The sequence below is a fragment of the Nicotiana sylvestris genome, chromosome 5 (genome assembly GCF_000393655.2).
Source record: "Nicotiana sylvestris chromosome 5, ASM39365v2, whole genome shotgun sequence".
Taxonomy (NCBI): Eukaryota; Viridiplantae; Streptophyta; class Magnoliopsida; order Solanales; family Solanaceae; genus Nicotiana; species Nicotiana sylvestris.
Window position 1 is genome coordinate 4,276,194 of NC_091061.1, and position 12,049 is coordinate 4,288,242.

General features: G+C 35.8%; 1 protein-coding gene across 2 annotated transcripts; it reads right to left on the minus strand.

Annotated features, from left to right (window-relative positions):
* Positions 1 to 227: 227 nt before the first annotated feature.
* On the minus strand, positions 228 to 11,261 carry LOC104228706 (pleiotropic drug resistance protein 1-like). Of its 2 annotated transcripts, XM_070174194.1 has the most exons (21): positions 10,715 to 11,261; positions 7,469 to 7,589; positions 7,124 to 7,297; positions 6,369 to 6,528; positions 6,155 to 6,231; positions 6,001 to 6,054; positions 5,156 to 5,548; positions 4,593 to 4,874; positions 4,173 to 4,489; positions 3,911 to 4,071; positions 3,528 to 3,631; positions 3,288 to 3,444; positions 3,001 to 3,185; positions 2,576 to 2,908; positions 2,182 to 2,472; positions 2,006 to 2,089; positions 1,853 to 1,900; positions 1,396 to 1,757; positions 1,144 to 1,315; positions 796 to 1,050; positions 228 to 694 (listed from the first exon to the last, which is right to left on the minus strand). In XM_070174194.1, the coding sequence occupies exons 1-21, from the start codon at positions 11,035 to 11,037 to the stop codon at positions 437 to 439; spliced, it is 4,311 nt and encodes a 1,436-aa protein (XP_070030295.1). In that variant the 5' UTR covers positions 11,038 to 11,261; the 3' UTR covers positions 228 to 436. The 2 variants fall into 2 exon arrangements, with proteins under 2 accessions (XP_070030295.1, XP_009779532.1); XM_009781230.2 differs by lacking the exon at positions 1,853 to 1,900.
* Between the last annotated feature and the right edge of the window lie 788 nt (positions 11,262 to 12,049).

Genomic DNA, 12,049 nt, shown 5'->3' on the forward strand with positions numbered 1-12,049 from the left:
TGTCATGTGACTAAGAGGTCACGGGTTCGAGCCGTGGAAACACCCCACTTGCAGAAATGTAGTATAAGATTGCGTACAATAGACCCTTGTGGTCCGACCCTTCTCGGATCCCGCGCATAGTGCAAGCTTAGTGCAACGGGCTGCCCTTTTTAAGAATGAAAAAGAAAAAAAAGAAGAAGAGAACTAGCATATAGTTAAAGGGGAGGATAAAAAAGAAGCCAACAACGGAGTAAATTGTGCATATATTTTCATTTATCATTGAAAAATTATTTGTTTGTACAAACAAAACTTGGGATTAAGGAAAAACAAAAGTACATACACAGAAATACAAAATGTTACAAGAAACAATTTTCAAGTAGTGATATATATATATATATATAGTAGTTTTGACTTTTGCATTTTCTTTTTTCTCATAAGTTGTAGTAGGTGAACTCTCTTATCTTCTCTGGAAGTTGAGTGCCTTAATGGCCAATGCAAATATGACGGCGAACATAACGGGCAATGCAACGATCACAGCTGCGACTACTCCAAGAAAATCATGCTCAAATCCAAAGTAACGACTCAAGAATTGTTCCACATTTTCATTATTGCCAAGATCGTTTTGTAGGTCACCGAATTGTGATGCAACGAGACCATATAAGGTCCATGCAACAGGGCATGCCCAGTAGTACCATCTCCACCATATTGGAATACGCTGTTTTAACAAAAAAGGGAACATTAACTTGTCATTTTTCGAGATTGAGGTTAATTTACAAGGACAAAAATCGATGGAATTGAGGATTTTCGTGAACTTACAGGTCGTGGAACGATGAATCCTGAGAAGAGATTCCATACTGCATAGAAGAAGGCCGCGACAATGGAAGCAACGTTTTGATTCGGGGTAATGGCTACGGTCATCATACCATAGAAGGTGAAGTACAAGAGCGTGAAGTACATGAAGAAGAAGTACCAAAAGAACTTGGCAGCAGTCCATTCAAATCCGATCATCGCATACACAATGATACCATAGAAAGCAGCTTGTACAAATACATAAGGTAATTCAACAATAACCTGCAAGATAAATAAAGTTTTCATGGATTAATATGATGTCTTTTTAAGGCTGAAATGTCTACAAAATGTGACAAAATTGAACTATCTGTTCACCTGTCCAATGGCATAAGGTATGGCTGAATACATTCCAGCAGCTCTTTCTCTATAAAATACAGTTCGCTCAACGGCTACAACAGGCTGGACTGACGATGAATTTTGTACACCGAGGAAAAGACATGCAGCATACATGGATCCCATGGCGTTGAAAAGATCCTGGCTCCGACTCCTGTGATCAATAAAGCTCGAATAGTTTAGCTTAAGTACTATACAAAGTTCTATTTACTTCAAATTATGACTTGTACTTACACTTTGGTGCCAAGATCCCAGAACATTGTGCCAAAGACAAGTGCTATGAATAATGTGAAAATGAATCTAACAGCAGTATAAGATGGATTACGCCAGTACGACCAATATTGCTTCCAGAGACAAGCCATACATTGGGTCCAGAAAGGCTGTGAAAATTGAGTTTCAAAATGCAGATCCTTTGTACCAGGACGAGGCGTACTTAGTTCAGCAATCAAGGCTTTGTTCCTCTTGTAGAGGTCTGATTTCTTGTACAGATCAGCAAAGTCGACACCTAACATCATTTCTTGAGACGAGGCTGTAACTTCTAACATCCAAGTTGCTGGATTGTAAGCCTCCTTTATCTTACTAACTCCAGGCATTGACTGAATTCAAGACGAAACTAAGATTAGTTTTTGATTATATATATAAAAAAAGGTCAGCCCGGTGCACTACGCTCTTCTATTGTATGCAATCTTACCCTGCATTTCTGCGAGAGACTGTTTCCACAGCTCGAACCCGTGACCTCCTGGTCACATGGCAGCAACTTTACAAGTTACGCCAAGGCTCCCCTTCTGTATTTTGATTATATAAACTAGGAAAAAGAATTCATTTTCTTGCTTTGGTAACATACCTCAAAGTATTTGATCAAATGGCAAGAATGGCGACCTAGAGGACCAACATATATCTCTTGTCCCCCACGTTTCATTAGAAATAGCTGCAAAGTCGTGTTTCTTTTTAGTATTCAATGGCAAAAGAAAGGGGAAACAAATATTAGCTTTATTGTCCTGGAAGGTTAAAAAACCTCACCTCATCAAAGGCTTCGAAAATGTCGATACTAGGCTGATGAATGGTACAGACAACGGTTCTTCCTGTATCGACGGTGTTCCTAACAGCTCTCATGACAATGGCTGCAGCTCTTGCATCCAGCCCTGAAGTTGGTTCGTCCATGAAAATGATAGAGGGGTTTGATACTAGTTCAACTGCAATGGTCAACCTTTTCCGTTGCTCGGTTGATAGACCATTTACTCCTGGCAATCCAACTAAAGCTGATCTTAATGGTGTTAGCTCCACAAGTTCCATAACTTCCTCAACAAACATCTGTAGAAAGGCGATCAATCGATAGTGTTATTGTCTGCTTCGTTGTATAATAGGTTCGACCAATATGCAGGATAGACTAGAGATAGAATTTATAGGAACCAACCTTTCTCTTGTTTTCATCGACATCTTGTGGTAAACGCAGCCAAGCTGAGTAAACCAAGGACTCGTAAACTGTAACATAAGGTGAATGGATATCATTCTGCTCACAGTAACCGGAAACACGTGCAAAGGTTTCTTGTTTCTTTGGATATCCAGAAATCTTGATGCTTCCATCAATATATCCTCCTGTTTTTCTTCCAGCCAAGACGTCCATCAATGTCGTTTTACCAGCACCGCTAACGCCCATTAAAGCCGTGAGAACACCTGGCCTGAAAGATCCACTTACACCCTTTAGAAGTACCAATCTATCTTCTGTTGAACCTTGTCCTTTCATTTCCTGCAAGTCAATAGAATATTCAAGTTTTTTGTTCACAGAAAAGAGCCAAAAACCACATGAATAATATTATCGACAGCTTTCTGGGAAGGCACCTGAGGCATGTCAACAGAGTATACGACGTCATCAAAAGTGATGGAATGGGGCTCAAATGGAAGAACCATACCCCTCTTTTTGTTCTGACCCTCACTAACAGAATCACCTCCCTCTGGACTAATTAGTCGAACATTATCAGCATTCTCATCGTCTTCTGATATCATAGCTTGCGGCTTACCAAATGCTGCAGATATATAGGAAATAAGTACACGACATCATTCATTTTATGTTAGTACATGGCATTTTTCTTTTTCAAGGGGAAAGTAGAGACATCAGAGATACTCACGGTTTAGGTAAGCGAGTCCTAAACTGTAGAAGATGTTGAGGATCATTACGAATCCAATAAGTGCCCCAATACCTATCCAGTACCAGTATGCATCCGGAAAGAATCCTCGAGCTCTTACTACTGCATCACCAAGTGGCTCATTTCCATTTGGCGCGATCTATATTAATTAAGAGTGGAAATGAGCATCCATATACGAGAAACTTAATTATTTGCGTGCTGCGTTAGGAATAAGACACTTACATGTTTCCAGTTCTTCCCATCAAATTCATTCACAAGAATTGAATTCATGGAATACATCAATGGTGAGATCCAGTAACCCCAGATCCACCATTTCTTCACATCATCTGCAGCATCAAGAAAAATATAAAATAAATATGGTGTCTGATTGATCAAGGGCAGCCCGGTGCACAAAACATCCGGTTCACGCAGGGTATGGGGAAGGGCCCCATCCCAAGGTATGTAATGTAGGCACCCTACCCTGATGCAAGCATCAGTGGCTGATTCCAGGGCACCCTACCCTGATGCAAGCATCATACGGAGACAACTTGACCATTGCTCCACGGCTCCCCCTCGGTGTCTGATTGAACAAGAAAAAGAATTTATGCAAACAACATAAAGTATACCTCTTGAGAGGATGAATCCACTCAATGCAAACTGTAAGATCAGAGCAAATGCTCCAAATGTACTAGCGACTCCCATTGTTCTCCCTGCTGCTCCAATGAATCGATACAATGCTGATGCCATCTGGTGTACTAGTACGAGAAGAAAGAATTGTTTGAACAATCTGCAAAGCAATAGTCGATTCAATTAATAATCATGGGATGAAAGAAATTACAAAGGCCACCTAATTATTATTAGTAGGCACTGTCTTTTTTCTTCCCTTACCTTGAAACATTCGGATCAAATCCCATGACATAATATGTAAGGAACGTCCAAATTGCAACTTCAACAATTGTTATAGGGATTTTGAGGATCCACGTGGGAAGGGCGTAAGCCCATGAAGGGAAAAAGAGAAGGTCCCTTTGCTTGAAGTAAACTGGAAGCTTGAGAATTGTTAGGTTGATCTCAGCCATTCCATTAAACATAATCTGAACGACCACGAAAAAGAGAGCACCAGCATATATCCCTCCATCATCCATATCATCTCGGGGCATCTTAGTTCGGAAAAAGACAGTCATCGTTATAAGTGCCATTACCACGAGCTGATAAGAAAAAGAACAGAAACAAAGAGATCATTACAACTGAAAAACATGGTTATGAAACGGCAAACACCTTTACATCTCTAATAGACCAAGTAGTCAGTACCTGAAAGAGCTTGAAGATGTAAACAAATGAGTTCCTCTTCATTAGCAGGAATTCTCGTTCAGCGCAGACTTTCAACAGTTGTTTTGTCCCTATACCATACTTCTGAGTAGACAAAGCAGCAGGGTGGCTTTTGCTCTTGTCATATGGAGTTGCAAGCTCATAGCTAAGTTTCTTTCCGACATGGAAAGACTGATATGCCTCGGCAAATTCTTTTGATGTGATAAACCTATAAGGCTCATCCTTCTTAACCCAATATTGCTGTTGATCCTTCTTTGATGTTACCTGCAAGAAGTAATTTAAAAACTTCCACCTTTTAGAACCTAAACTTAATTCTTATATGTCTAAGACATAGTTAACATATTAAACTTTTAAGGTCACACACATATGTTAAGTATTATCGCCACCCATGAAAAAGAATCAGTCTGGCACGTGAGGGGACACGTTGAAGACATAATTAACTATATAAAAGTGTGCTCTTTCTAACAGTTTAAACTTATACATGAGATGGTAGCACACTTCAAAATTATAAAAATTTCTTGGTTATACTTTATTGTACGACATACCTCTTGCAAGAAATCCGCCACGCCTTTTCTTTCAGGGCATTTGAATCCCATGGATTCAAAGAAGTCAAGAACGGACTCTCGAGGGCCCTGATACACAATGTAGCCATCTGATAACAGGATAATGTCATCAAACAGGTTGTAAGTTTCGGGAGCTGGCTGCAACAGAGATATCACAGTAGTTCCTTTCATTAGCTGCACGGATTGTCTTAGAGAATTGACAATGGAGAAAGTCGTTGAACTGTCTAATCCAGTTGAGATTTCATCCATGAAAAGTGCCTTTGCCGGTCCAACTAGCATTTCACCTGTTGTTACACGTTTCTTTTGTCCGCCTGAGATACCCCTTAGCATTTCATCTCCCACCATAGTATCAGCACAAACATCCAGTCCCAAAATCTGCAAATGCAAGTAGAAAGCAAGTTACTATTATTAATTGAGTTTAGCTTTTCGCTATCAGGACACTTAAAAGATAAAACGTTCATAAAAGTTGAGATTAGTAACGTGGAAAGTAAGGCAAATTACATGTTACAACAGGTTAAGATACACTACTAGTGTAAAGATTCTTTACAATATCAGTGTAGGACAGCCCGGTGCATTAAGATCTCGCTATGCGCGAGGTGCAGGGAAGAGCCGGACCACAAAGGTCTATTGTACGCAACCTTACTCTGCATTCCTGCAAGAGGCTGTTTCCACGGCTCGAACCCGTGACCTCCTGGTCACATGGTAGCAACTTTATCAGTTACATCAAGGCTCTCCTTCAATATCAATATCAGTGTATATAAGTAAAATCCTTATTGAACTCTTTTCAACCCTTTTGCCAAAATATATGATTGAATACTTGATGTTACCTTAAGAACATAATCTGTGTAAACATTTGCTTCCTGTCCTTCTGTTGCTGCAGCCTATATTTCCCAAAAACAACAAATAAAAAGTATAAATGTAGATATACTAAAAAATTTAGTACTCCCTTTCATTATTAGTATAGTTTGTTTGTATTCTTACCTTCATGTAGATATCAAGATCAGGATCTGGCTTGATATTAGCTTCTTTCTCTCTTCTTGATAATTCAGCCAACATCTCTACACAAATTTTCAAGAAAATAATTAATAAATGAATATCTATATGTTTTTGCTGCAAAAAAAAAAAATTATAAATAAAACTCACTTACAAAAATTGAATTTAATTATTAAAAAAAAATCAATAAGAAAATACTAACGATATCTAGAGCCAACTCCTTGACATCTTGCAGAAAATTCCAAAGTTTCTCTTACAGTCATTTCTCCAATATGTAAATCATTTTGGCTAATATAAACAGCTGTTCTTTGTGGCACAAACTCATGTAATTCATGTCCATTATATGTCACCTTTCCATCAACCTGATTTCCAAAAACAATTTTAAAAAAATAGATAGATAGATAGATAGAAAATTTAGTTTTTTTTTTCTTCTTATTTATAAAAGCGTTTAACTTCTATACATTGACAATATAAAAAAAAATTATAGTATCAAGTCATAATTAGTGGAATTAGTGAACTGAAAAATAAGACAAGAAATCTTCTATAGTAGGTTAAGATATAATGATTGTGTAAAAAAAAAACAATTTTATTGTCATTGAATAAAGAATAAATCTTTTATACAATACTTTTTTGTAAACTAAGGAACCCGCAACCACTACCTTTCAGGTGCGCTCTAGGTAAACCTTGCTCCAGTGTAGTAGCTCGGAAACCACACTCGAGAGGTATACCGCACTAGACAAGCCCCGTGAAACGAGCTCGACCGAGAAAGCATGCAGGGGGTTTCGAACCTGCGACCTTCCATTTGGGAGATCTTCTGCTCAACATGACAGGGGGTTTCGAATTTGTGACCTCCCATTTGGGGGATTTCCTGCTTAACCAACTCGGCCACCCTTGCGAGTTTTATACAATATCTTTATTTTAAAAAAATTCTAAGATATTTGGAATTAAAAATCTTACCCTTAGAGTAGGATCAAGCTTTCCAGCCAAAGCTAATAAAAATGTAGTTTTTCCAGAGCTTGGAGGTCCCAAAAGCAGAGTTAATCTGCATGGCTTAATCATACCACTTACATCTTTGAGTATTGTAATTTGCCTCTTTTTACTTGGAAGAATGTGAACAGAATTCAACATTGTCTTTGGAGCAAAAAAATTGGAAAACAAAATACACAAAAGTTAGTTTGATAAAATAACAACTCCCTTGCAAATTAAAATAAAATAAAATATATATATATATATATATATATATATATATATATATATATATATATATATATATAATTTTTATTTTTATTTTTATTTTTTTACCTCAAAAAAGTTGGTAATGAAGTTGATAAAAGTAGGCAAAGCTCTGCTTCCTACATATGCATCTGCCTCAATAGTTAGATTCTCATATCTTACTTCTATTGATGGCATATCAATCCCAACTCTGTAAATTTTTCATTTTTTCAACAAAAAGGAACAAAAAATTAAATATCAACTAATAAAAATAAAAAAGGTAAACTCAAGTCATAGTTAGGAAAAGCAAAAAGGCAAAACTTCGACACACTAAGTTCCCACTATGCCTAGGTCCGAAGAAAGGTATCGCCTCAAGTTCATTATACATACTCATATGTAGAGGCGGAGCCAAGATTTGAAGGTTATGGGTTCTGATCTTATCACTGAACCCTAGTTCATTGTAGTTACTGGGTTCGCAATTAAATATTTTTACATATTTAATGAATTTTCTAATACAGATACAAGGTTTAAGCAAAAGCTACTGGGTTTGTCCGAACACGTAACTACTACACAACCTCTGCCCCTGCTCATATGTTGCATTTCTTTAAGAGATTGTTTTCACAGCTTAAAACTCGTGACCCCTGGGCACACAATCTTACTTTCCATTTTTACAAGTGGTTGTTTTCACGTCTTAAACCCCATGAACTTTTTGTCATTATGACGACAACTCTTACCATTGCATCGAGATTTCCCGAAAATTGTAAACAAACAAGTATAAGAGCAGCCTGATGCACTAAGCTTTGGGGCTGCTTAGCCCGGGAACCGAACAGGATGGACCACAAGGATCTATTATATTGTACGCAATATTACCCTGCATTTCTACAAGATGTTGTTTTTACGGCTCGAACCCGTAATCTCTTGGTCACATGGCATCACATGGCCACAGCTTTACCGGTTACACCAAGACTCCCCTTTCGTAAACGAACTATAGTATATATCATTATCATTATACGATATTATGAGTGTGAAGACTTTTAGTGGAAGTTCTTTACTAAAATTTCCTTCAAACATTGATCGACCATTTTACCCTTGCATCATTATCATCATACTATACTAAAAGTGGCAAGACCCTAAGTTGTAAAGTTGATTTACCAAAATATTCATAAAAATTAAAAGACATTTTTATCCCTCGTAGAAACACTATTCCTTTAATATTGTTGTACCAAATAGTAAATTTTCCTTCTAATAAATGATAATGAATCAATTAAATGGGAAGTCATTGACATTAAGCTCCCTCTAACTGCCAAGCAATTAGTGTAGTCAATTTACTTTCTTGGAATTAGTCTACCACTTTTTTTTTATACTCCTTCGTCTCATATAAGGTGTAGTGTTTCTCTTTTACGCGTCCCTTAAGAAATATTAATTAGAAAAGGGATTGGACTATTCTACTTTTATTTATGTCTTAAGATATAATCTCTCTTCATTGAATATTTATTCTATTTATGCGTTATCTCCATATGCAAGAACAATTGTTACTAAGAATAAAAAAGGAAAAAATAATCAGTTTTGTCTTGAACTTCTAAATGACAAATAATTTAAGACAACTATTTTTAGTAATCACGACTATTAATATGAGACAAAGGGAGTATAGTTTTATTAGTACTCCCTCCATCTCATATTATCTGTCATTATTATCCTGTATACGCCCCTTAAGAAAAACTAATTAGGATGAAATTTTGACTACTTTACCCTTATTCATATTTTAAATATTTTAATATTTAATCTTTTTTCATCTGTATATGAACAAAGTTAGGTGTTTGTAGTTTTCAAAGATAATTATTACAAAGGGTAAAAAAGGAAAAAGATAATTAATTTTGTATTGAACTTCTAAAGTGACAAATAATTTAAGATGATTATTTTTAGTAACCACGACTGTTAATATGAGACAGAGGAAGTATATATTTATGAGCTCAAATGTTTCGGTTTAGATTAATTAAGGAAACACGTCTGCTTTTTTTAAATGAGGAAGTTTAAAAGACTTATGCTAGGGGTTAAATCACAAAATAACATATGTGATATTTCACCTAATTTTATTGTTAAGTATTGTTCATTGACAATTGTATTAATTGCTACCTACTATCATAATTATATACTCCCTCCGGTTCACAATAAGTGGTCAATTTGCTTTTAGCACGCCCATTAAGAAAATACTAAATTCTATACAAAAATACCTACTATGACTAAACTACCCTTAACTAAACATTTAATGTGAGGAGTAAGAAAACTTTTTAGGGATATGTACATAGGAGTTATTTTGTAAAAACAAATTGAATTCTTTCTTAATTACATAACTGGACACTTATTTTGAACCAAAATAAAAAAGCAAATTGATCACTTGCTGTGAGCAGGAGGGAGTACGTCAGGTTCAAATATCTTAACAATTGCACATCAAAGTGATCACGCAATCTAATTTTAAAAGAGATTAATAAATGGACTATTATTTCAACCTTATCATTTAAGAAAGAAAACAATCTAATAAGCTTGGTAATTGAAGGCAAATTTCAAAAATCACAATAGGACACTCTCCTTTAAATTTTATTTTATAACTCAACATATTATTTTAATAACAAACATATATAGTTTCTTATAATTATATATATACTCATACATATAATAACATAAGGTACACGCGTTCCCCTATATATATTGACACTTTCCCTTACGTGTCAACTCTATATGAGTTTCAACAACTTCTCATCTACAACTTTGACCAGCATCTCAAGCAAACTCTTTCTTTCTTGATGTCCCATGCTCCCTCCGTTCTGGTTTTTGTGTGAACATATTTTTTTTTTTGTCTGTTTCAAAAAAATGATTCTTTTTTTAAATTTGAAAATAATTTAGTTTAAACTTTCAATTTTACCCTTAATAAGAAGTTTTTATAATCACACAAATACTCTAGACCCCTTTTTAACTTATTTAGAACTACAAATTTCAAAAGTCTACATTTTTTCTTAAATTCTGTGTCTAGTCAAATAGGTTCACATAAATTAGAACAGAGGGAGTATCATTTATGTAAACAAACTAGTATAAGAGTAGTCTGGTGCACTAAGCTCCCGCTATGCGCGGGGTTCGAGGAAGGGCTAGACTCACGTTATACGCGGGGTCCGAAGAAGGGCCAGACCATAAGGATCTATTGTACACAGTCTTACCCTACATTTCTTCAAGAGCCTACTTTCACAGTTCAAACACGTGACCTCTTGATCACATGACAACAACTTTACCAGTTACGCCAAGGTTCTCGTATACATATATAGGTAAAAAAATTCTTTCACTTACGTGTCAATTCTATTCTTGAGTTTCAACAACAACTTCTCATTATCTTCATCTGCAACTTTAACAAGCCTTTCAAGTAAAGATTTCCTTTCTTGATGTCCAATATCATTTATATCAACTTCAGCAGCAGAATCACCTTCTGATCCAAACAATAAACCTTTTCTCAGACGATCAAAAGTTGGCAATTTTTCTAAAGCAGCCCATTTAAGAGCTTCTTCATCATCTTCATCTCGAGCTGAACGTGAAAATATTGAACTACTATTTGCCCTAAAACTTCCCCTTAAACTATTACTCCCTCTTAAAATATTAAGATTTGCTGGCTCCATCTTCAACCAATCGTAACGTTAACGTTGACTCTGATCGATCAAAAGACTAATCTCTTAAACCATGCAAAACCATGCAATAATATTTAACGCCCTGAGGCGGACGATTGTACCCTAAAATGAAAAATCTATCTCCAATACTTCAAACGTGTTCGAAGCAAAATTATTTTCTTGAATTTGTTTTAGTTGTATGATATTGGTTATATAGAAGAAAAGAATGAGAGGGAAAGTGAGAGTTGATGCCAAAGATAAAGGCAGAGCGGTTATATAGCAGCAAGTTTAGGATAGACTGACTATTGGATACATTATTTAAAATATTAACGCAAATGTAGTCTTTTTTTCCCACTATTTTGTTGTTGAATATTTTGACTTGACTAGATTTTGACTGATTATTGATTTTTCCAAGACAGGTGGAGAATTATGAGGAAAATCTAGAAGCTGATTCTTGATTAGAATTTGGAACCTTAGAATATTTGCAAACCTCAGTTTCTCAGCAATAAAATATGAAGAATTTTTAAAAAAATTCCAAAATAATTCCTTTGATAACCTTCTAAATAATTATACTATGAAATACTACGGTCCTATATACATACACTCCATATAACATATCGTTGTTTTTATGAGACCATATTATATACTCCTATATGACTACCTGTCGTTTAATTGTTATCTTGGTTTCGGTCTTCTTAATATCTTGTTCATATTACTATTTGTTGTCACTGCTTCTTTTTATCTTTTTTTTTGCCGAAGGTCTATCGGAAACAACATCTCTGCCCTCCCGGGTAAGGCTGCATACATCTTATCCTCCCCAGACCCCACTTGTGGGGCCGGAATCCGAAGGGCCGGGTTTGTTATTGTTATGAGACCATATTAAAAAAAATTGAAAAATGAAAAGATCACTTTTAGAAATGAGGAGAAGTTAAAGAGAAGATAAAGCCAAAAATAGAGCAAAATTGCTGGTATAGTTTCATTCTCATTAATAAATTAATTTTCCCTACACAAAAACTTGGAACTC